We start from the raw sequence: 26,893 nt of genomic DNA, 5'->3' as shown, positions 1-26,893 counted from the left end.
TCCCTATGCTTGTGTAGGAAAACCTATTCGATATGAACATAAATTTTCCTAGTGTGTAGAGGCCGTTATATGTGTTTAGAATCACATTGAAGTCACAATTGGAACGTTCAGTCCAGTCTCTATAATCAATTTTTGTATGCACACGGCTTGAAATCTAATTCCGTGATAATTTTCCGAAACACTTCTGCAATAAATTAAAATTTTTCTAGGATATTTGAATTTTTAACCAATTTTAGTAAACTTTGGCTTCATTTAAAAGTTCTTAAAATCTCCACTTAACCTGGACTGATTTCAATCTGTATGAGGATAAATAATTAAATTTTGATTTAGGTAAAATGAAATCACAATTGCTAGGAAATTTGAGTCCTTTAAGATAATTCATAAGACGAAAAAGAGTTGAAAATCTGTGCAAATTAGAATTTTCTGTACTTTTATTTATAATTTTATTTAGATATTTCTTGTGAAAAAAAGTACTCCCTCCGTTCCGAAATAAGTCGTACGTTTGGCGAAAAATTAGGGATTAAGGAATGGTTTCAGAGAATGTTTTTGTTATTTGCAAATATCTTGTGTATGAACTATCCTCCAGGTTCAGGGATAATATGGGGATCCTACGACGATGGTAAGTTGAGGAATCGATATGTTGAAGTTGTCCATTTTTGGCGTTTTTTTCAAAGAGCTCCGGTAGATAGTTTATTACTACAAGATGGACTGTGATTAACATTACGGGCTAGAATTTGTTCTAAATTTTTAGCATGCACAAGTAGAAATCAACAGTTATTACCGATATGACATTTTTTATATCTCAAATTTTGCAGAATGAGCAATAAAAAGAATTTTCCTTTTTTATGTTTTCGAATATCTGGATGCAAAATGGTGAGGGATAGGGACTTAGGATCTTCAGCGGACCCCCCATAAGTTGATCCTGGGACCATTTATATGTTTCTCTAAAACATGTCCCGAAATGAAAAAAAAAAATCGCACGAGGTGTTCTCGAGCAATCCCAAAAAAGATGATTTTGGAGGGGAAGGGGAGGCGTGGGCGCAAAATAATGGACATATTAATGGTCCCAGGGTCAACTTATGGGGGGGTCCCCCGAAGGTCTCAAGTCCCTATCTCTCACCATTCTGCACCTATTTTAGATTGAAAATAAAACGCAAAAAATAAGACATTTTTAAGATATTCGTTCCTCAACTTACCATGAATATTGGACCCCAATTTTAGTGCTGAACATTAGCAATAGTTCTTTACAAGAGATAATTGTTATACACAAAACATTTACCAACAAACTTTCCCTTAATCCCAATTTTTCCCAAACGTATGACTTATTTCGGAACAAGAATTTTTCCCAAACGTACGACTTATTTCGGAACGGAGGGAGTATTTTTTAATATTCATTTTCATATCAATTCTGATGAAAGCTAAAGCATTGTCATTATAATAGAGCAGTGAAACAATTAAAGTCATTTTACAATAGATAGTGTTTTCTCTAAAATTAATTAAAACGGAATCAATAAAAATTAATTAAAAATTAATCATAAAGCGGAAATTATCTTTCAAACTTATAGCCGCATAAGTTTGCAGATAAATGTATATGGTAAAGTGTTTTGTGAGTGATTTATTGGTTTGAAATATACAGAACAATTTTATCTGTTTCCAGTTGACAATCACTTTGTGCACAACAATGAACTCGAGTTTGTCATGCGCGGAAACAAACCTCAAACTTATAACCCACCAGGAGGATATTTCAATCGATTTTCCACACGTGCTGTTCTCACTCTATCAAAATAATGCATCAAAATTGGAGAATTTTCCGAAGAAAGTTCTCTGCAGAGATGCCCCTCGCCGTGCATCAATTAGTGGTTGTATCCCTATTCTCATGCATTATTCACAGTGCAACTGGTCATGGCATTGTGTCGAGAAGTTTCTGGGGATGCCATCGTTAAAGTTCTTAAAGGAATCTTCCAGGAAATATTTCAATTTTCAGATAGGGCAATCATGTGAACCATAATGTGGTGAAGGGGACAAGAACAATTTCATTAGGGATTATCCTTCGCACGCAAAAAGGAGTCATCTGTTGTCCAGATACTTTCACCCCAATTTTGTTTGAGCCACTCCATAAAGACCAAGAACTAATAATCCAAACCACAATACTTTCCTTCATTTTATCACGTAATCGCACCCACTACTTGTGGATTCATGCACTTGGTGGCCAAATCCTCCCGGGAACAGTCTTATTCATTTAACTTTTAACCCATTATTCACCCTCTCCCGGACGAATTATTGTGTTGTCACGGAAGTGGTCCTTTGAGCTAACAGCAAGAAGACTTTCCCATGAACATCACTCATAGACTTTTCTCCTTCTCCAGACTGCAATAAGAAAAAAAATCTCCCCCGAGTCACGCGGGGAAGCCTCAGTATAACTTTTTAAATATATTTAGTGAAACTTTTCACAGTGAACAAGCTAGTCAGCAGCAAAAAAGAATCTTCCTCCTCTACAAGGCATATTGTCAAATATCTCACAAACTTCTTAGAGAATATCCTACTTAGAAGTTTTGTAGAAATCACTTTCTGAATTTATAAAATTCTTTCCTCTTCTGCAAACTAAAATCAAGGTGATTATTGTCCTATATTTTGGATGGTACTAGAAGTGTCATATTTTCCAGAAGTAACAACCATATAAGAACTTTCTTAGAGATGCTATGAATTAATGGAGTTTAAAAAAAAAAAACTTCTAATATGTTTATATTTAGTGATATCAATTACCTTTTGCAAAGCTTTAAATAATTCGTTTTGCATTAATTTTCTTACAAATTGATAGTGATACTTAGGTTAAGCTTGGGATAGTGATATTTAGAGCAGCTAGGAAGAGCCTCAATGAATCAGTTGGTAGAGTAATGTCTCAATGACTGTGAGGTCTCGGGTTCGCAACTCGGCAGCTGCAGATTTTTCAGCATCCGTATCGATTTAGTCCAGTGAATGGATGAAAAATAATGCCTAATGCATTGACAATAATGAACCGCCTAAACAAGAAAGGCTGGTATAGAAACGAGTAAAGAGATCTGTCGATTCAAATACACATTCACTGCAACTGATCCAACCAAGGCTGGTCCGCCGCAATATAGAAACGGCACTGTGTATGTACCTCAGGCATACAGAAGCCGAGATATGGAGCTGGAGGACCGCCTTGGGAGTTAAGATAGAAATGGAGTAATGGGGGGTGCATAATGGGCCCAAATAAGTGGCCTGGATGCAGTGGAACCGATAAAGGTTTATGGCGACCTATAGACAAATCTAAATCTTAGAGCATCTAGAACATTGCACAAAATCGCGAAGAAGTAACGTATTTCAAACAAAAAATGGGTGGCAAAGCATCCCAGGCTTTGCGTAGTGCTCGAACCCGTGACTTAGATGCTATGCCTTAGCGATTTATAAATCAATTAAAATATTGCCCAAATACAACTTAGGAGTAATAAAATTAAATTGTGGATAAAAATTAGCTATCGGTTTAGAATCGATAACGAACCGGTTCATGATTGGAATCGGTTCAGCTTAATCCGAAATTCCAAGACCTTTCCAACGAATCCAAATATGACACCACTTGGATGGGAAATCTTTAACCTTTAACCTAGAAGCCCTGTTATTAAGAATGATTTAACAGTATATTTGAATAATCTCTAAAGTACATCCTAACGAGTTTCCGAATAATCCTAAAAAAGCATAGTTCTGTATGGGAAGGGGCTGGGAAGAGAAGAGTTTAGGGAAAAATTAGGGGTATTATAATGATCCCAGGGTCGTCCTATTGGAGATCCCTAAAGGTTCCAAGCCTCTATCTCTAATCGTTTGGCTTCTAGCCGGTAAAACAGATGAACGGACGGACAAACAGCACAACGTCAAAAAACCCGAAACTTTATATTGTCTACACACTAGAAGCAATTTTCGTCAAAAATTGCCTTTTTTTAAAAAAAATCTGATGTTTTTGCCTAAATAAGGGGAAATTTTCTTTAAAAGGGCAATTTTTTAAAGAAATTGCTCCTAGTGTGTAGAGGCCTTCAGATTTCCTAAATTCTACCAAAGTGCGACTGCTTAGGAATTAGGAATATAAGTGTGTCCGTGTCCGATTTGAGAGCGAGAGCTCTTCCCGATTAAGGTTTTTTCTGTACCCATTCGAAGGTATATCAGAGAGAACTTACATAAAAACCCGTTGGAAGTTCGAAAGCTTAAACCGACGAGTTATACAAAAGCGAGCAAGTTCATCAAAATGACATTTATTTAATATACACTGTTGTTGACTATTAAAGTTTCCAGTATTCCGAAATTCGAAACTTTTGAAGTGAAACTTACACTTTAGGCTTCCTGTAGATTTTCGAATAGGTTTGGCTTGGCTTTGGAGTGGATTTATCTCTTCGAAAGGTTATTACTGAACGAAGCTATTACTGCTCTCTCTGTGGAGTTTGAGCAGAAAAACAACTGCGAATAACAGCTTTTATTAGCTATCTAATGCAGGCTCCCTCCTTGAGAATTCTTCAAATAAAATCTTAAAATCTTTATTGATTTGCTTCTCTCACAAAATCGGAATTCATCGAATGCATTCAAAATTGAGTTATATTTTCTTTAGGGACCATTGAGTGCATTCTTGTTCAACAAATTTAATCAGTTATGAAAATTTTACTTCAAAAAGTGTTTTAACGTCAACAGATATTCTTCAAGATCGTGTAATCCTGAAAGTAGATATATAAATATTAAGAAAAAAAATCCTTTTTTGCCAAGTCATAGGGCACCTAAATCCAATCCAATGACTGTGACACTTATCTGACGAGAGAACAGAAGAAGTGGCAAAAAATTTGTTCTCGTCTGTGCAGAAGGTTCAACGAGGGAAAAGCTGCATGTAAGCTCTTGAGGTACCTTTCACCCTTCAAGATTACCACACCTTTTGTAACACAATTAAGCAAAGAGTATGTCGCATTCATGAGTTTAATTCAGCAACTCGGTTTTTGCCACTTTGTCATTTACTTCTGGGTACTTTGCTCAAGTGGATATTTAATAAAGTTGAAGATTCATCGTGTGTAAGATGCGATATAAACGAAAAGGCTTCCATAAAGCTTCACTCTACTGATGCTATTCAAATTTTATAGAGTTGAATGCGAAAGCGTGAAATATTTTTTGTTAAATTTTAGCTAATCTCACAAACAAATCTTTACACTTATAGCATCTATCAAGCTCTTCTTACACAAGACTACAAAATCGTTAAACTTTTAACCCCTAAACAAAATCGTCCAACATTGATTGATTCAACATGATATTTTCAAATAACTTTCTCCCCTAAAAACACAAAGATACAAGATTTGCCAGAAGTTATTGAGTATTTTGTAACAAATAAATATTCGCCTATTGGAATTGTATCACTTTGCATAATCTTATCTCAAACGTGAAAAACGTGAATTCCATTCAAATGACACCTTTTGTAGAAAATAGTCCAGGGACACTTTTTCTGCATTTGAAAAAGAAAAATTCCGCACATTTTGTACTATATGGTTTCTTTTGAATTTCCTGCGGGATTAGACCGAGTTCACATAATACGCTTTATATTCCCCGATATCGCATACAAATCTGTTGTTATAGAATTTCTGATGTGAGAGAAATGGTGTCACCTCTGCAAAGTCATAGGTCCCCTTCAAAAGAGGTTGGAAAGTTACTGAAATTTTAAGTTTTGTAAGTAAATAATTGATTTGTTAATAAGGATAATCTTAATCAAAGGAAAGTTAATAAACAACTGCAATGTAACTTCAATGGTGCAAACAATCAAACTATTCCAATTCCGTGTAGGGTAAATGTCCTAATTTAAACCCACTTCCAAACGCTTTAACTCTGACTGAATGTTTAACACATTAAGTTCATTTTTTTTTCTGAAGAGAATTATATAAATTTTCTCCTTGACTCTTTTAGAATGTTACTGTTTAGTGAAAATTTTTTAGGTATAATTTGAAAACTTCTTAAATACAAGAAAAATACGCGAGTGTAAAATGCTTCTATTGGAAACATATTAATCTAAATGGAGACAAGGAAAAGTTTCTAATTGGAGACAAAGAGCGTAAGTAAAGCCGTGACGAAAGGCTTCCAAACCCTTGTTGAGTGCAGGATTTGTTCTCATTCCTGGTCATTTCTAGTTTCCAATCTCAAACAATAAGAAAATCCCTCCAAAAAAAAATCATTTCTTCTGTGTTTCCTAATTTAAGCATTTGCAGACATTTCAGAAAAACCCTTTTTGTTCACGAAATAGGTAATTATTTCATTTGAAAACTTCACGTACCGTTAACAAAAAAGATTAGCACTTAATTTAACTAAAATTAGCCATAAATATGACATAAATGTTAAAACGAATAAACAACAATTACCTCATTGTGTTTTTCATTAGAAAACATGGTCGATCGATGAAAAGTTCCATGGTGAAAAGGTACAGTTTTAATTTTTCTGAGAAATTAACAAATTAAAATTTGTGAATGTGAATGGATTTTCGCTTTATTTGGGGCAAAATTAACTAAATAATGAAACTGTGGTATAGAAAATATATAAATATAGTACTTTAGTACTGTATTAATCTTGATATCAATGATGTTTCCATTTAGAGTAGCGAAAAATTTCCATTTGGAGCAGGTTTTGAATTAGCTTAATTTACCCTATAAAATCTTAAATTGAGGAATTTAGTGGATGGTGAGGCTACTTTGAAATGTGGAGCTAGGGGAATGTTGGTATGGTTCGCACAGAATGAACCTTCAAACAATGCAAATTTTCTCTTTGTTTGCAAAGAGTTAGTTCGTCATTTCCTAGAAGATAGAGAATTATTAAGGACATGAAACAAGATGATAAATGATAAGTCAGCTCTTTGCAAACAAAAAGAAAATTCGCATCGTTTTAAGGTTCACTCTGTGCGAACCATGCCTACATTCCCCTACATTGTTATACGATTTTTTCTCTACCCTATTTTTAACATCGTATCATTTCAGACTTGAAATACCTAAAAAAAATACATTTTTCTCATGATATTGACTGAAATAATTATCAAACGACTTTCGCCACATTCCTAAGAAGGTGTTTTCTGAGGTTATAAAAAAATAAATAATTTGATTTCTACTTGACTAGGTCAACAATTGTTGAATTAGGTTTTAACACGTAAATAATTGACCGTAATTGGAATGTGTGCTTAACATTGTACCTTTTTTTTTCTTTCCAGATGAATGAATTTGCGTGATAAACGAAAGCCGGGTGTAACAAGATGTCCAATAGTCATTCGGGGACGATTGGTCGGAACCGTGGACTCGCATTTGGCAGTAGCCAAATGAGACGTCAACGGTCAGTGGAGTGGTCTCATGAACGAAGTGGTGGCTACAGTAGCAGCGATGAGGATGATCGGATTGCAAGAAACTCCATTGGTCCTACAGTTGACAGCAACTTTCTAGCCACACTCATAGCACAAACTCAGCAATTGCGAAGTGAGTAATGGTTCTAACTTTACGCACTAGCTGTAATTAGCTCACTCTCCCCTAAAATCACCTCATTTGCCATTGCCCCCAAAATATCCAACCTTAATTGACACGCGACATTAAGATTGTGGTTGGCCAAAATTAGATGGGAGAAATCTCAAAATTGGATAGAACATCCTAAAATATTGTATTACATGTCATATCGACCTTTTCTCAATGGGCGCATGTAATTTATAAATTATTCGTGGTATGATAGCTGAGCGAAGACGTGGGTCTATCCTCGCAGAATTCCCAGCGAGACATTCCAAGTTTAACCCAGATTTTGGTGTATCTCGAAAGCATTTTAATAGGGGGTTTTGTAGGGAGGAAGTAAATGTGTCAGATGGCATGATTAATCGCGTATTGGGGTTAGATTTGTGTAGCGAGAACATTGTTAAGGGGGTAACTTCTAAAGTGGTTTCCAGTCTCTCCTCCATCCCAAAGTCTTGGAGACTAGAGTCTAGACTCTTATTTACGTGATGTGTGGAACTGCAGAATAATGCGAAGATGCTCCCAAAAGTACATTACCACCCCACAATGCCAACCCATCACCACAATGTACCAAATAATGTACCAGCAAGAGGTTTTGATAATGGTTGATTCTCTCTTAGGGCACAAAAAAACGGCATCTTTCGCAACTTTCACCACGCGAGACAAGAGGAATGTTCTTCCAAGTAAAGTCACCCCAACTGGTATATACACCCCAGCAAAAAGTGTACACACCCCAAGTCTTGCTGGAAGATTTAAGAAAATTCCTCAGCGTCAGTGCTTAATGTAGCGATTTTTATGCAAAATTAACTATAAAAGTTTAATTAATGAAATATTGAAATTTGCAGCTTAATTATTCTTCAATGACTTTACAACACCAATTTTCCCAGGAAGCATTTTATACAGCCATAGAGTCTTTAATAAGTGATCCTCTAACATGACTTTCCAAACACTTCCTTGCAATTTTAAGAGCATTCTTTTAAGAGTTGAGTGCACATCATAAGGATGAACTACTTTTTGAAACAATTTTCTTGAAAGATTATTTTTTCATTAGAAAGGAAACTACTCTCCCTTTGTACGTTCATGCCTTCGAATAATATGAATTTTCTTTTATTTTTCCTAGGAAACTTACACATTTCTATTAAAAATTAGATAGTTCATCATCAATTATTATTGTTAATTACGTGATAATTATGTGTAAGTCTCTTAGGAAAAATTAAAGAAAAGTCACATTGTTCGAAGACATGAACGTTCGAAGGGAAGGTTCTTTCCCCTATAAATACAGAATGATATTATATTTTTAATCCCACTTTTAGAACTATCTACATATGTAGATAGATATATAAATAAATTTACTCATCAACAATGCTTTCGAGGTACAGTTTCGTTTTAATGAAATCAAACGTAGTTTTCAGCGTCCACCTCCGTCTTAGCGATGGTGACCAACCTCCAAATCAGAACGGTGGAACGGTCAGGCTGTGCCAATCATGTAAGAACATGTTCGAAAGAGTTTTATGAAATATAACTTCAGGCCACGCCCCTTTTAGAAGTTATATCTAACCAGAATAAGTATTTTTTTTTAAATAATTTTTCAATATATAAGGATACAAAAATTCTACTAAATAAAATCATTTAGACTAAAACGGTCTTGGTCTTAGCTCACAGATTTACAAAGCTATGATGGTATTTACAATCCAAAATACAAAATAGGCCACGCCTTCAAATAAATTCCACCAATTATGAAACTTTAATAACTTAAAGCTCATACTCAAACACTTTGAGTGTGGATATAAAAAAAATGGTGGAACTTATAGAAAGAGAATGGTAGTATTAATGGATCTTTCAGTCTATCAATGAATATTGAAGTCAAAACACGGTAAAGACCTTCAAGAAATCTCCTCTATTTCCTCCTCTTAAAACGTTTCGGAGATGGGTTGTCTCCTTCCTCAGGTATGGGTCTCCGATACGTTGTAAGAGGAGGAAATAGAGGAGATGTCTTGAAAGTAGTATTAACTTCTTCTCTTTGCTCATTTTAATCCGGAATTTAAAATCGTAATTTAGAATTTGAATTTTTGTTGTTCTTTTATCATTTGCACGTTTTTATTTCTCAAAGGTAAGATTATTCGATCAATTCAAAATACTTCGTGTTATATATTTTTTGTCTATGTAAAGCAGTGAGAAAATCTCAATATCCCAATTTAGATTAAACTTCAAATGATTCCATTTTGTGTCCTATTCAGTTCAGTTCAGTTTACTTTCATCTAATTTTGTCTTTTTGTCTCCCTTGCCATGCGGCCATCGCCGTCTCAGCGTTGATATTCTCATTCTAATTGGCTGAATTTGATCACTAAGGATAAAAATGAAAGATTTCATGTGAAACATCATAACTTATACGACTTCTGCTAGGGAAAGAAATACTAAAATGGAACAGGTTGTAAACTACCGGTCGGATTCTTAGGTTGGAAGGATTGATAAAAAAATAGGCTCCCTTCTTCTCTAACGTTCTAGACCGGACTGACTGTCTCGGCTCTCCAACTTATAGGTACAGTGACAAAGACCCTGAAGACAATGACATCGCAACGGCTTAGAATCGGCCCACTGGTAAAAATAAAAGGGTCAAATTGACCCTTTTCCAAAGGATGGATCATATTTGACTCTTTGAAAGGGTCACCAGGAACCCTTCGAAAGGGTCACGGTTTTGACATCTATTTAATTCCGGAATAAACGAATAAAAAAACAATGAAAAAGTGATCTTTGGTGTTCGCTCAGATGAGAGAAATATGATATCAGTAATAAGTTTACAATAAAACATGATTATTCGTGATAAATGTGCATACTAAATTTCAAGTGATACAAAAGTGAACCTTTCAAAGGGTCAAATACGATCCATCCTTTTGAAAAGGGTCAATTTGACCCTTTTATTTTTACCAGTGCCCAGGGACGGATTTGATGTTTGAATAGTAACGTTTATAACTGCCAGGATTTCTACAACGTATACAATTCATTGGAAATAATAGGTTTACAAGGTGTAGTTATGCAATGATCCTAAAACTAATTTTATGAAGTTCGATGTCGAAATTTTTCGACAAAGAAAAAGTTATGTAGTCATTTTTCCCGCCAACACAGTAAAGTAGGATCGTTCACTATAACCTCACTGTGGCAATGTCCGTTATATTCGAACCATAATGGTTCCCTCCTGTTAGGGGCTGAGTGGGTCGAGGTAACGGATAGCGACATGAGTGGTGTAGTTACTATACGTCACGAGAGCTTCGCCAGTGCACATTGTGTATGCAAGGAGCTCGCACAGAGAACCACCACCAATATGTGTCATAAGTGCTTCGCTCAAGGGAAGTATTCGTGTTTCAGGAGTCCGGTAAGGAATTAGGGTGCTTCAGTTTTTTTGTAGTAAAGTCCAAAATAAAAGATAACATTTTTATTATTCCAAAATTATGTTTTGTGGTTAAGTCTGCCGGCGACTCTGCATGATCGAATTTACCAGAAAAAAAACAGAAACCCGGGGTTAGTATACCGTATATGCCAACTCGTAAATCACTTGTTGTGAACAACAACATTGTGAAATAAGAAATTAAAGAAGGAAAATAAAAAAAAACAGCGTTTACAATTACCCCGTGTTTACTGCTGCCCCAGTTCCCCCTGTAATCCCGACTGAAGTATAATGACAAAGCCAAAATTGTATTTTCTTCACTCTTAGAAAAGTTTAGACATCATTACTAATGAAAATTTGTTGATCGGGTGATTATTATCAAATCTATTTAAAATAGTTCTCATAATCTTTAAACATTTTTCTCTTAATAATTTTATTAGTAGTGAGAACATAAGGCACTATTTACGAGGACAAGTTGCAGCAATTATTTCGTATTGGTTTCATACATTTATATTTGCTTGTGTTAATTACATGAAATCGATATCTTAACTAATATTGATCACTAATTCCATTTAGTTCTCACAACTAATGCAAATAAATGGGCCTATATTTTCATAAAGTTCTCACAATTTTTTCAATAGTAATGAGTGGTTTTTTACTTATGTGTTGAAGCTTTTTCGAGTTTCAAGCAGCCACCCTGCTTCAGTCTTACGGAAGAAGTGCATGTGAAAAGATGTCGCTTCTTTCAAGTCCCACTATCTTAAGGGGATTTTATACTTTGTCAAATTTTTCTTGTGTAATCAGTGAGAATCACAGGTGGATATTTTCTAAAATCCATTTATCGCTTGTGATTGTATCATGGATTTGGGAAAAATTTGGCTTAGAGTCCATCACAGAGTAATATTGTGCATCATTTTACCTGCAAACTTCCGTTGGATACTTATGCTCTTATACATGAATTTGTATAAGAAAATGGATCATGTATATGTGTAGCATAAAATAATTTTAATAATTCTAGAAAAACCAACTATCATGAATTAATATTCATAACTAATAAGATATAGGCATCACAATAAATGCTATATAGTAACCACAACTAATATGATATAGTTATTACATCCAATAAGATGGGTATTAACTCCATTTATTTAGTTACTAGAACTAATATGTTATAGTATCCGTAACTAATCTAATTTAGTTATGATAACTAAATGGAAAAGACACTGTAACTAATATTAGTCAACTATTTCATTTAGTTACCCTACCTAAATATATGGATGGGTCTATGCTTACTATATTTTATAGTTTCCATAACTGTGTATGAGGTTGTTGAGACTAAATTATTCTAAGAGTGTTTTTAATTTGAGCTCTTAAAATTTGGAATATTTTATAGTGAGCATTTCTATTATATAAACTGATGATTGTATAACAGTCTGAATCACTTACATTCAGTAGTTAAAGTTTCACCCCTCTGGATGACCACAATACAGGACACCACTTATACTGTCCAGACAATGTTATTCCGCTACATAAATCTTGAATCTACGCTCTTGCCAAATCATCCCTAAATTGAAAGTTAGTGTCGGTGGAAGAAATAGTGGGTGCTCTTTTGATGGGCAACTGCTGGTCCTACATATGATCCCTGTAGATGTACGCTATATGGAGCATCCATCGCACCACCTATGTATGTAGTACGCAATAAAGTATATAGAGCGCCATTTACTTTATTGTTGCAACTCTCTTTAATGTCTTATATCGAGGGGGTGGTGGTGGCGCGTTGGCATGCAGACGAACACTTAATTGTAATCATTGGGGTATGGGTGGCCAAGTGTGATATGGAATTGTGTAGAAGAGCAATTAAACTTTCCTGTTACTGGTCGCTTGGGTGGTTGGATGGTGGTTGGCGGCCTGGTGGGTTAGCACTGGGGTCTCTGGTATATGTGTCTATAGATCCGCGAGGCGAGTTTCTAAATTGAAATTTATTGTTATGTGATTTTAAGCCTTGTGGATATTGCAGTCAGTGTATATAGTGTTACTTCATTTTATGGTTCTTTGTGGTACTGTTTGCTTTTATAACATACCAAAGCCACAATGGCAATCTTTACCACACTTTCCGCAGCATTCGACATTATCTCATATACAAAATAGATAAAACACTAAATGATTTTTAATTAAATTTAAGTCAACCCTGTCGATGAATGCAGAAATTAATTTGCTCGTAAACATCACGCCCCACCAAATTGAACTCTTTATCAAATGCTGAACTTCCCAATTCAAAATTTGTTTGCTCATTTTTAATTGGCACCTTCCCATCATTAATTGTACAACAACCCTTTGGAAAACTGCTTCACATTCAATTGCAAACTTCTCCTATTTCAGACATTACATTTTATGTTACCATCGTCTATCTATTGAAGGGGGTGAAAGCTCCCTGATTCCCACTTCTAAAGTCAACCTTATTTCAAATTATATGGATGCTATTATTAATTAATCAAAATACGAATCCCCAGTCACTTCTCTACTCAAGCAACATACACAACACCTACCCATTCTTTTGATATCCAGCACAACTCTTGAGACTTTCTCTTTCTCAACTGTACTATTGAATTTCCTATACCGAAGTGTAATTAGTTTTGTAGAAAAGTCTTCCAGAGAGTTTAAATAACTTTCGAGATCATTTTAACTGATTTGTTGGTTCTTCAGTTAACTTTCAAAATCAATACAGCAATTAAAAACAAAATCTATCCAGTGGATTCATTTTAAAATCTCTAATTAATAAGTGGATAAAGGAACGGAATGCAAAAAAAACATAATATCTTTACCAAAGTGACTAATTTAATAATATCTAAAAACTTAAAGGATAGTTTGGGATCTAATTTCAAAGTGGACTTCAAACCTATTCATTAGACGTAATACCTTATCCATTGTCATATAATCTAGACTTGTGAAGGGCCTAAGCTGGCCCATAAACTAGAATAGGAATTTCATCAATTTCAAATGCTGATTCGCATTGTACGATATAAGATCTTAAACTTTAAAGCCAGTGAAAAATTCGAACTTTCGATGATGTCTTTATAAATTTCAAAATTGATTTCTGGAATATATTTAAGTAAATCTTCAAGATTAAAAACTTTGATATGTAATTCACCACATAGATAGGGAACTCTCCGATAATGACCAATGGATTTTAAGTCACTTCACAGAGAAATAGGTGTGATTATATAAGAATTACACTTAAAACTTCTTCAATCATGCCCAGAGCTTTCGGTCCGAAATACGAACCTTTATCAGTGGCTACAAGGTTTTATAAATTTATTTTAGATTATAGGAGAATACCCTATTTATCTATACGTATCACGCCAGTCCTCTATCCAATTTAAATAATTTTTGTGCTTATTGCTCTACTAAAGATCAAATTGATTCATGAATCACAAAAATATTTCAAAATCAAAAATTGGTAAAGAAAGGCATGAATTACGAGCATACGGACAAACAAAAATGTAAACATGAGAAAGGTAAATCATTTTTATATATTTAACCGATTCATTACAGATTTCAAGACCAGTTAAACTTTGATTTTCGAAAATTAACCCTCTAACAGTGTTTTCTTTAATATGCGAAAAAAGTTATAAAAAAACTTTGTTTCCTAGGATGATTATGATCCAATAAAGTAGAAGAAACCATTCATTCTTCATTATGTCTTTTTAGTTTAGACGCTAGGTGAGAAAATATAAAATTCTTTTGAAGCTCTTTTTGCTTCTAAAATTCTAAAATTCACGTTTTTACTTTTTTCAATTTTTTATACAATATACAAAGTAGAATGACATATCTATCAGTAAGAAATAAACATATTTTAGTCAGATAACTGTAAGTTGGTATTTTTATGGAAATTGGAAATGAGTTTTTTTGAACAAATATTTTTTGGTCCTTTTTCTCTGACCTGTCACACAAAACTGGGGATAGCAACTAAACGAAGAGTCAAAATGAGCTCAAATTTTCAAAATATTTAATTATTAAGACTATTACCAAGGACACTATATCACTTTTAAATAAATAAAAACTTTGTAATCGCAGTAAATGTGATTTTTGTGAAGACCGTCTTGAGACGGTCTTATCTGTTAGATTGTTAAAGATGGCGATTTTTTAGGTCATACATGTTTAAACGCAATGTTCTCCTGGACCACCTCCAAAACATATTTTGGCTAATGTAAAGGCACATGTTGGTAATAAAAATACATACATACATACATACATACATATTCAAAAATAAAAGAAATCGTAGGAGAAGTTTTCGAAATATACCAAGAAAACATGTTTTTGGAAGGGATGAAAGGGGTAAAGTTTAGTTTTTTATTGGGGGTCATGAAGACCGGGAGTTGATATCTCTTACTTTTTAAGCTCTAGGGTAGTGACGAGTAGAAGAAAAGTCGATTAACTTCTCTTTCTTTAAGTTCAAGGAGTTAAAGGGGAGACTTCACGTAATAAAATTTTGTATTTTTGTGGGATAAATTCGTATCGACGATAAAGAAAAAGATTCTAAGATAAGAGAAACATAGAGAACACAAGAGAAAGAAATTATAGAACTGTTGCTTTGAGGGACGTTCAGGAAGTTTCTGGTATTTGAAATTCCTCAAGAATGATCGGAAATAAAGGAGAGCTTACACAGAAAAAATATGTTGTAAAAATGTTTGTAAATGTTTGTGAATTCCTATGGGGGTGTTACGAAATGCTCGTGAATCGTATAATCCACAAACTAGTTCGTAAAAGTTTGTACTTTTTCCACAAACATTGTTCGTAAAATGATCATTTGACGAACATTTTTTATACTTTTATAAACGTTTGTTCGTAAATGTTCGTAAAATGTTCGACAGGAAAACAAACATTTACGAACAAATGACAAATTTTTTTGTCATTTGTTCATAAATGTTCGTAAAATGTTCGACAGGAAAACAAACATTTACGAACAAATGTTTGTAAATGTACAAAAAATTCTCGTCATGTGATCATATTACGAACAATGTTTGTGAAAAAAAGTACAAACTTTTACGAACTTGTTTGTGGGTTATACAATTCACGAGCATTTCGTAACTCCCCCATAAGAATTCATAAACATTTACGAACATTTTTACAAAATATTTTTTTTCTGTGTAACTAGAAGAAAGCAAGACCAAAAAAAGAATGCAACAAAACATTTTTAAATTTTGTCCGCCTTTTGGAAATGATGCTATCTAATTTTCGTCAATTTTTCAATTCTGTTAAATCTTTTAATAAAAAAATTATAAAGATTCTATTAAAATATTTCTTCGGATACCTCATGATGCTAGGAAAGACTGAGAAATAATACAGTTTTAAAAGGGATTTGAAATTGAAATTCTTAGGTTAGTGTTCGCTTATCAAAATTTTAACTGAATGTGCTAATAATTTAGAATTAATTTATCAGTGTAGGAGGAAAAGTCATCAGATATATCTAACTCTGCAATTAGTATTAATTATATGCCCAATTTATTCTAAAGTTTAATTTAATCTTATTTATTGTCGTGGATTGGTAAGGTTCAAGCCCTTTACCGTTAGCATCCTTCCAGTGACCACAACCAAAATTTCCTCACAAAGTTCAAGATGGAAATTTGTTTATATGCGAATTATTCATTAACTTATTATTCATTTTTCCGGTGAATGTCCTGAATATTTAAAAGTCGCAAATAAATTTTGATTTCTGTGGAGTGGGTATTTTTTTAATATAATTTCCACATTATTAAAAGCCATATTTTGTCTCAAAAATCGATATTAACTATGAATTAATACCCGAAATTTTTTTATACTCTGTGTTTGGTTAAGTGGTTTAATAATGATGTAAATAATAATGCAGATGCATTTGCATTTATCACGCAAATAATGTGCAATGGATAAATACATGTATGTATAAGAATTATAATGAGTTGCTGCCAGGCTAAAAAAGTAGTTGTATATGTCCAAACTTATATCTTATACATAAAAAATTGTTGTACATTATATGGGAGATTTCCTACGCAATTCGCTGCTCCAGAATAATTTATCATTTCCGTATTTTCACTGACAATTGACAAATGATACAGGGAATATTCATAACTTTCTGGTAAACCAGGCGAAAAATGGGAAATAAAATGTAAAATGAATGGTAAGAAGAGAAAGTTTTACCATCCCCTTCTTTGGTGCCTTACAGAGCTCTGGGGCACAGTGTAGTTTGCTTTTCTTTTTTTTTTAAAGGAAAAATTGTTGGAATACTCTCCCTGTCCTGTCCCCATACTGCCCTCTTGTGTTCTTCCACCCCGTGAGCACTTGCCTTACGAGAACAAATCACAAAATAGAAATTCAATGAGGGGAGATTCTTGCTCTGACTTTCTTGGCAAACACCAAATTGAGATGTTGTAGATGCCTTCTCTACGTCTGATGGACGGTTTTGGCCGATGGAATTGTTTGGTGGAGTTTCCAGAGGGAAACTTTTCTGAAAAATTGTTAAGCATTTAGAAACATAATCTGCATAAGCCCATTGAAATTCCTATTTCTTTTTCTCTTTTCCCATATTATTTGTTATTCTTTTAAAATCACAGCTACTGCAATGCTGTGACTCTGTCAACCATTTTCGATAGAGCTTAGATTGGATTTAGACATTGGAGAAGAAAAGCTTTTAAGACCAATTCGGGGGACTTAAAGAAACATTTTATCATTGATTTAACGTACTCTAAAAATGACCAGTAAAATTAAATTTGGTCAGTAAAAAAATCAAAGTTACGCAATACTTGGTTCGGAAGTTTCAAAGTAGAAAATTGTGCAAGTTTTACCTACAATAATTTTCAATGTTAAATAAATAATTTAGATTTTTATTTTTTGGAATATTTAGATTTTTTACTAGCAAAATATTTATATCTTACTGACCAAATTAGAATATTTAAAATATTTTTGCAATAATTTGATATTGTTAGACGAAAAGCCACGATAAGCGTAAAATCCCTCTGCTGTGGCTTACCCATAGAGTTTATACCATAACGGTATGTCCCACACGAGCATAGCGTGCACCTCGAGGCGAGATATTCGCTCATTGCTCGGCCAGTCACTCAGTTTGTGACGAGTGCCCAGGCAGTGCAGTGGAGTCTGAGGGTCGTTCCTCAGGTGCTCGTGAACTTAAGCCTCGATCTCTCTGATTTAGCTTAACAAATCAGAAGAATGGGATCGCAACCTAGCCCGCGTGAGTGTAGTGAGTCACGTGATAGTGAAAAGTGAGTGAAAAGCCGGAAAATTGGGTAAAATAAGCTTGAAACGCCGGCGTGTGCGAGAGAATGTTCTGGAACATTCTCCAATTCTTGGAAAAGAAGCACACAAAGGCCAGTTTTCAGGGGAATTTCTGCCCAAAGTACGGCGAAAAAGTGTTGGGAAAGTGCACAAAAGGGCTCTAAGAGGGGCTCCAATGTGCCCCAAAGAAGCCCCAGAGCATCCCAAGTGAAAATAGTGCCGGAAAAGCCGTGAAAAGACGGCGGAGAGCAGAGCGTCGCAGCTGAAGGAGAGAAATAGAGCTTCTCTGCGGCGGATTTTCTTCCAGGAAAATCGGCGTAATCATCGACCATCGGCATCCGTAGTCGGTGAAAATAGGTAAAATAATATTTGGAGAAAATTACTGGTGATATTTTTCCTGAAAAGTTGACATTTTCTCCATTATTTTAACCCCATAAAAACTGAATGCATTTGTGTGAATGGCCGGCCATGTGAGTGTGAATGAGAGTGAGAGAGAGGCGTTTTACTGTTCTCTTTCCAGAATGTTCCAGCTACAGCGTGTGCAAAACAAGTTGCTGCTGGTGAGTGCACACAAAGATATTTTCATTTATTTTATTGAGTGAAATGCTGAGTGAGGCTCAAAAACAAAAAAAGAATACACTCAGAGAAAATTGTGCCGCAAATGCTGCGAGAAAAAAGGCAGAATTTTTAATAATTAATTTGCGAGCTTCAGCATTTCACGGCCTCCGAAAATATTCTGAGAATTAAAAATAAATCTCGCGATTATAAATTAAATTTATTAGAAATCAGGAGTGTTGTTTACGCGGAAAATATAAAAGACAACACTCAGAAAATTTATCTTAAACAATACGCAGAAAAAGTATTCAGAAAAAAATTATTGAATTCAATTTAGAGAGAATTTTTAATTTGTTATGCTTCTTGTTGATATTAAGCATAAGTACATCAGAAAGAAAATATATTGATTTCAGATAAACTTTGGTTAAATTATAATTTTGGGCGGAGATCTTAATGATAATAATTTAATTCAACTGGCCGCCTAATGAATTTAACTGAAAGAATTTGAATCAGAGAAAATTGTATAAGTTTTCAGCTTTGTTCCAGAATTTGTTCTTTGTCTACTAGTCGAACAATTATTGCATGGGAAATATTTTATGATATTTCTGTATTTTATTTGAAATCCTTGAAGATTGAAAATAAATCCATTATTATGGATAATAGTTTGGATTGTCTTGGGTCTATTGCTTTTCCTAAGATCAAGTTCCTGGATAAGGTGCTTTTAAGGTCGAACTTTTGAAGATGGCCCGTTCACAGACTTGATTTTACGCATGTTGTCTTTCATATTCCAGAAGACGTAAAGTAGAGACATTGAAGCTTATTTTGGGCAGTCTGGAAATTTGGCAGTTTGGAAATTTTTGAGTTGAGCGTTAAAACTGATTTAACTCAGTATTTAGTGAAATTTCTCACGCTAAATTCCTGAAAAATCCCTTGGTTCCTTAAATGAGTTAATTTTGGAATCCACCGAATTTTCTACCAAATCTTTAATGAGAAAGACGAGTTGTGCTGGTAAATCTGTCTCCTTTTCTATCACCTAAACCTTTGAATGTGTTGCTTAATTAGTGCATGGGTTTGTCTGCTGGCCAGACAGATAATTCGTGGCAATGATGGGTCTTCGAAAGCAATGTTTTGCTTCCACAGAAATATAGAAAATGGTTGCCATTGTCCACAATATGAAACCCAGAAACCTCAAGTTGAAATCTAGAACATGCAGAGTTATAATGGCTCCTCTAATTTATTAGAATGATGTGAGTCGGCTTCCCGATGAATAGACTAAGTTATACTTCCAGGTTCCGATTTTAATGTCGCAGATTTCAGATGATATGAACTATGTTACAAATAGTTGTTGCAGCTGAATGTCCTATGGGGTCCAAAGTCAAAACCGGTATTTGAGTTTGAAACTTTTCCAAGGAAATGAGATTCAGTCTCAATAAAGTTAGGGGTTGGTGTTTCAAAGACTTTGATGTTGAAAGCCGTATTTCACTCCAATTATAGATTAGTCCTTTGGGGTTGAAACTTAAGGAAGACCACCAAGTTGGTGAATATGATTTTCACTACTTTGAGAAATTTTCCTGCAATTGATCCATGTGTGGGGATTGCCCTGATGCAGTAATAGTCGTAGATTCTCAGAACTGCTCTGTTTTTCAAGAGGCCATATATTCGATTTCAATCATGCAGATGGCAACTTGATGTTCTGTTACGACAATTCGAATCCCTGTTATCAATTGTTGACACTTATCGTCCTGAAAAGACGGACATTTGGGCCAATGGTTGGTAGGGTAGAATTACAAGGTAATGCATAGACATCAAGTGGTTATAGAAAAATGAAGTTCTGTTAATCTGTCCAAGTTCGAGAAATTGTTGTGTTGCCGTTTACCCAGTTGCGAGTATTATAAGCTCAAAGAAATCTGAGAAGTACCAAAGTGTTCGAGTTACGAGTGAGCTAGTGATCTTTTGCTAGACTTGATGACATAATTTGCCGTTATTTAGACTTGTGGTCTAGAAATTCACATCTGTGTTTCAGATTGAAGCTTCTGTAAGATCTGAGCTGGTTTGCTCCAGAATCATGACCCATAGTTAGCGAAGCAAATATTAAACGGTAATCATAGATACGCAGATAGGGATAAGGAGAATTAAGAATAGTTCCTTAAAAATTGGTTGGAATGAGAATTGTGTTGAAAGTGTTCCCTGTGAAATCGATCTCATCAATTGAGTGCAGATCATTCTCTGGTCTGAAACCATGCAGTTCTTAAACGATCAGAATCAGAATAGAAGATAGATCGGGTTACAGCATATTCTAAAAGTAAATATCCAGAGTTCCAGAAGAAGTTCCACGATTTTGAGATTTAAGGTTTGATTGTCCAGAAAAGGTCCAGTTATTGCTATAAGAATTAGTTTAATGTATTTTGAATATGTTGGTAGCTGTTAGACTTTCCTGATCGATATACTCGAACGATTGGAAGAGAGTTTTGTTGTCGAGTGTGTAATTCCAGAAAATGCAGAATAATCTAGGATATTCTTCAGAGGCATTAGTCAGACAGTGATTGCAATAGTACAATTTGACATACATTTCAGTGTTGACCCGGAATGTCGTACTTGCAGTTCTAGTTATAGGCAGATGGTAATCCTGTGACAAATTGAATGTCGAAAACTGGTTCCTGTTACAAGTCGAAAAACTGATTTGAAAATGTTTGTAGACGTAAGAGGTCTACTTTAAAGCCCTATTGCAGTAAAAATGAATTCATGTTGGTTGTTTTCTCTATTGTTCTCCGAGGAATAAGATGGACAACGAATGGTCGTGGGGTTGTGTATTTCAGAATACCACCAAGTTCCAGTTTAATTGTAACCTTGACACTGTTCCATTTTCGAGACCTCAGTGGAAATGTTGCCTATATGGATAACTTAAGATATTTTAGTTTGAATATGGCACTGGATTAAAGAAAATAATGGCAGGAGTCTGAAAACTAAAATAGAGAGAAGTTATTTATGTGTGTTCTTCAGTCTAACTGACTGTCTGCTGACGTGAAAGCTGTCCCCTGGTACAGATGATCTGAGATATTTTAGTTTTGATTCATCTTTGTGGCAAGGCAAACAGTCACAGAAGTTGGTGAACTAAAATCGGTTATGGTTATCTGTGGTTATCTTCCAGTTCTTATCCAGATTATGAAGTCCATTTGTGAGTATTAAGATGGCTTAGAGTTGATGATTAAATTCATCGAAATACAAAACAATAGCGAGAAGGGTTTTGATACAGGAAAAGAACATGGTTGTAGTTCAAAGAGAAGTGAAGTTTCAAAGTAATTCCTTTTCGCTGACCTATAGAATAATGGAAGTTCTGGTTAAGTACCAGTGAATAGTTGCTTTTCAGTTAACTCTGGCTATTCCTCATTAATTGTTCTCTTTGGAGTGAAGAAATGATCGGACACAGATATGAAGTACTTTATGTTTCGGTTTGGCTCTATGACAAGCTAAAAAGTTGTAGTAGTCAAGAAACCAAAGTATGAATGAGTTATCTGTGGTAGTATTTTTAGAATACGAATCCTCTGTCTAATCTTCTCTAATTTTGAAATTCATTGATGGGAACAACAGCTGCTTTCTTCAGTTGGTAATTCATTTGAATGAATGGTTAAGGCGAATCTTAGTGAAGAAAGTAGTAGTCTAGCTGATTTCCTTAAGAAAGGTCAATGAATTGTTTACGCAAGCGTTACCCGTCTTTGCGGAGAAGAGAAGGCTGTTTCAAGGCTATTTGAAATTTTTGAAAATTAGAAATTTGCTAAATGCAGACGAATTAAGAAACTATATGCCCAAGAGGTTAAACTAGACAAGGTCAGAATGTCTAGGTGTTTTATTAAGGCAAAAACGAATTCCTGATTAAACATGAGTAACATGAGACTATGAGGTGATAATATGCTTACTTGAAGGTCTCGGCCTTAAAGTTAAATTAGATTGCAGTAAAATCGCAGTTGGGCGGATCTAAGGATCGGTTTCGAGTTTTCGTTTCAGATGCTGACTGACCGCTCGTTACTCCCATCTAGATGACATAACATCGTACGGATGGTAGAGCGGTGGCAGTTAGAGCGTAGTCAGGCATCGTATGGTGGCCACCGACCCGAACAGAAACATCGGATCCGAAGGAAGTCTAGGCTACATGTTCCAGAGGACGTCCAACAAAATTGCGCAAGTGTCGAGCAAGTCACCTAAAGAAGCTCGATGGTGGATTCTGGTTAGAATTCACGGTCTATGCCAATCACAGTGATTTGGTGAGCGTCACGAGAATTTAGTTCGTTTCTCTCACGTACTATCATGCGAAAGATTGGTATAGATGGTTCCTCCTCGATACCCTCCGGGTATAATATAGAGGTGGACGCACTGGTTGTCTCATTGCATTGCGCAATGTCTGCCAGTGGAAACATGTCTAGCGGCCTAATTTCTTGCCCTTGCGTTCTCCTAACACCGAGGACGGTGATTCATCAGGAATGGCCGATTGTTAGACGAAAAGCCACGATAAGCGTAAAATCCCTCTGCTGTGGCTTACCCATAGAGTTTATACCATAACGGTATGTCCCACACGAGCATAGCGTGCACCTCGAGGCGAGATATTCGCTCATTGCTCGGCCAGTCACTCAGTTTGTGACGAGTGCCCAGGCAGTGCAGTGGAGTCTGAGGGTCGTTCCTCAGGTGCTCGTGAACTTAAGCCTCGATCTCTCTGATTTAGCTTAACAATATTTTCTTTTCTACTCATTTGGTATTTGTCCTTATTAAAAACTGTTAATACTCGTATTTAATTTTGTATAAATTATGATTCCTGAAACAAAAAAGAGCTTTAAAATCTTTTTTTTTTTTGAACTAATTAAATTTTTTTCGAATTCTCAAAAGATCACAGTGATATGTGTTTTACAAATCATTTTTCAAATTCAGTTTTCAGTTATAAAAACTGCTTCACAGGTTTAGGAAACAGCAGAAAAGGCGAAATGAAGACAAAATGAACCGAATAAATGTTATTCAAGTAAATTATTATCAGATCATCAGATGAATTATACGTTATAGGCAGTGTTATTATTTGAAATACTACGAGCCACTATCAAAATTAAATATCTTTATTTTCGTTTTTTTTTAAAGACACTTTCTTAATCTTTAATAAATTTTATATTTTTTCTCGTATTGGATATCTCAATCTCAACGTTCATCCTTTTAGCTGTCCTTTACGTAAACTTTTAACTGTTCGAACTCCACGAGAGAGGGGTTTGTACAATCCAAATCTTGTCGACTTTTCAACGTTCTGTCCGCCATTCGACTAGAGATATTAACTTCCGGCCTTCGGTGACCCTCCATCCTACAAGTCCACATTCTCTAGCGAACTAATTTACCTAAACTACCCCCCGCATATAGAAAAAAGATTTCTATTTTTCATTGGAATAGCACCATTAGTCGTATTTGGGATCGCTAGAAAATAGTGTCAGTCATTAAAGCCTTTCAAAACCGTTGTCGAGCTACAAAAACCTTAATACATTTTTTTTAAATGAATAAATGCAAAATGAGAAGGTTTTTAAGAATTAAATTAGTCTTAAGGCTTTGACAGACTTGAGGATAAGCCGAGAGACGGCTCAGCGTAATTATATTTAAAATAATGATTAAACTTCAATTCCATCATTTTCCACTAAGTCGTCTCTCGGCTTTAGTCGTAGGGTAAAGTGATATAATTTGGAATTAGTGTTAAAAGTTGGACGATTCGCCGGTGCAAGTTGGACATGGCTTTTTTTTGATAAATACAGTACAAAATTTGTTTTTAAGCACAAGGAACCAAATTATAAAACTAAAGCATTAAAAATATACAAATAAAAATGAAGTACTAAGTTTATCAAGACAAAAAACCCTGTCCACCATTGTCCAACTTGTACCACTTTACCCTAAATGTGTCTAGGGTATTACGATACCAACATAGACCACTATAGTAGAAAAATAAATTGTGCTGTCTGGCACTTTCTTCAGGAGGCCGGTAATCGTAAGTCGGCGGTACTTTCAGCTCAGATTACGGATTTAGAACATAAATCTTTTTGTCTATCTATCTATACTGAGAGAAATCCGAAAAAGTTAAAATAACATTGCGGAAATGTAATTTTATCCTGCATTATTGCATCCGAAATCGGTGTAAATATTATGTTTTTAGGTGTATTAGGAGTTAAAGTTACTCTTTTTCATGTCAATTTTACACTTAAAAAGGTGTAAAATTAACAATAAAAAATGTTGATATATTTTTACACCAAAATATTTTAAAGTTACGCATGTATTACTTTCGATATTACATTTTTTGTGATAGTAAATTATTATCTAGGAATTATGTAAGGGACAGCGCACTACCTTCGGACGACTCAAGCTTCGGACAATTCAATTTTTCTCTATGTTCGTTATGGATTTCACTAATAGCTCTTTTTTGAAAATTTGTTGCATTGGACTAGCTATTAAAATATAATATTATAATGGACCAAATTCATTAATAACACATTGTAAAAAATCATTTGTACAAAGCATAAATCGTCCGAAGGTAGCGCGCTTTCCCCTATATAGTTTTAGATATAGTCAAAGAGAACCTAAAGGAATTGAATTTATTTGATTATGGCTCATATTCGTTTAACAAATTAGTCTTGTAAAAAGGTTTAACTGCGTGAAATCATGCTTTTTCGGCTGAACGCCCTACAATAGTTCCTCGACTTATGCAATGATTTTTTAGTGAATCAATTTCACAACTTTAAAATTAAGCATTTCGAATGAATTGAAAGTGAATCTCCTATATATGGTCATTTGGATCAAAAATTTTCGTAACTTATTCGGCACTCCAATCAGAAATTCTCGTAATTTAATAGGAAAATACACATGTTGTCCATATTGTAAGAGAATTTCTGATTTGGATGACAATTGCGAGAGTTGCTAACCCAAATGGCGACATGTATCTCATACAATACGATTCCAAGATTGATTATTCCCAAATATTGGATTTTCAAAAACGAAATCTGTGAAATTAACCCGTTCTCCGCTAACTTTATCTAGGCTAAGCTCACAATTCGAAATTGAAATAAGAAAATCACACTCCTCACAAGCTAATACGAGTTTATCAGCACTTTTCTTGTCTTCTACATAAGATATTTTTTGCAGATTCACTTTCTCTCATTCCATTGAAGTTGTTTTAGAATTCTTCCGCCAAAAAACATTTGGATGGAAAGGGACTATTTTGACAGAAAGTCTAGATGAATTTGCACAATATACACATATTTTGAATAGCAGAGGTTGGAGGAATTATTTTCCACATAAATGACATGTCACATATTTCGAATTATTACTCTATAAGCTATAGGATTTTATGCATCCCAGAAATTTTCACCATACGCAATAAAGGGTGTAATTTGATGGGAGTTCTTCAGGAAGGAAGCTCATTCTCCACATTAAATCCACAATTTTCGATTAACCATTTGCGAGAGTATTTTATACATCCTCTAAATACCATAAACAACGCCCTATTGCAATAATCACACAATTTCTTCAGCTACCCCTTTCTTGGCTTAATACAATTAATATTATATGGGTGAAATAGTAATCATGCAAAATAGCTTGTTTAATGTGTGATAATCGTTTAATCTTCAACAATATTTGTAGCATAGGGCGATTAACTTTAGGATATGGTGATTGTTGGGATTTGCGTAGGGCTTGTTTATGTTGTCCTGAAAATTTAACAAGCATAGATCGCCTCACTAGACAGAAAAACACATTAATATACCTAGGATTTTTTCTACATAGAAAAAAAAGAGATCAACAGCTATTAAAGCTAACAAACATTTTCTGTATAAAGGGAAAACTGCTGCAAAGAAAATAAGAGCAAAACATGATGTTTAATTCACTCTCAAAATACAACATACATTTTTATTTGCAAAAAACAACGGAATGTGATTACTTACCAAAAAGTTACTTGTAAATACCTTAATAAATTTGTTTGAGTCATTTCGGTAATAAGGGATTGAAATTAAATTTGTTTGAATGTGCAGAATACGTATGTAGAACGAGCTCTTATTTGTTCATAATATGGTGCTCCATTCTCGAATATTTGTGTTCAATTATGTTGTACTCCAAACTCATTCAGGATTGCAAGCCCATTTTCTCTAGCAACAGTTTTTTTTTGTATTTTTAACAGAGA

The 26,893-nt window shown here is 34.6% G+C and overlaps 1 protein-coding gene across 1 annotated transcript in view; it reads left to right on the top strand.

Moving 5' to 3' along the window:
- The window catches only part of LOC129807120 (uncharacterized), a 443,550-nt gene that overhangs the window by 218,892 nt on the left and 197,765 nt on the right, over nt 1-26,893 (top strand). The window contains exon 4 of the mRNA XM_055856165.1: nt 7,229-7,487. Within this exon, the coding sequence (XP_055712140.1) occupies nt 7,271-7,487 (217 nt within the window). The 5' untranslated portion in view covers nt 7,229-7,270. The remainder of the gene's footprint in view (nt 1-7,228; nt 7,488-26,893) is intronic.

This window comes from Phlebotomus papatasi, chromosome 3 (assembly GCF_024763615.1).
Source record: "Phlebotomus papatasi isolate M1 chromosome 3, Ppap_2.1, whole genome shotgun sequence".
In the NCBI taxonomy this organism is placed as follows: domain Eukaryota; kingdom Metazoa; phylum Arthropoda; class Insecta; order Diptera; family Psychodidae; genus Phlebotomus; species Phlebotomus papatasi.
This window is presented reverse-complemented; position numbering and strand designations above follow the sequence as displayed.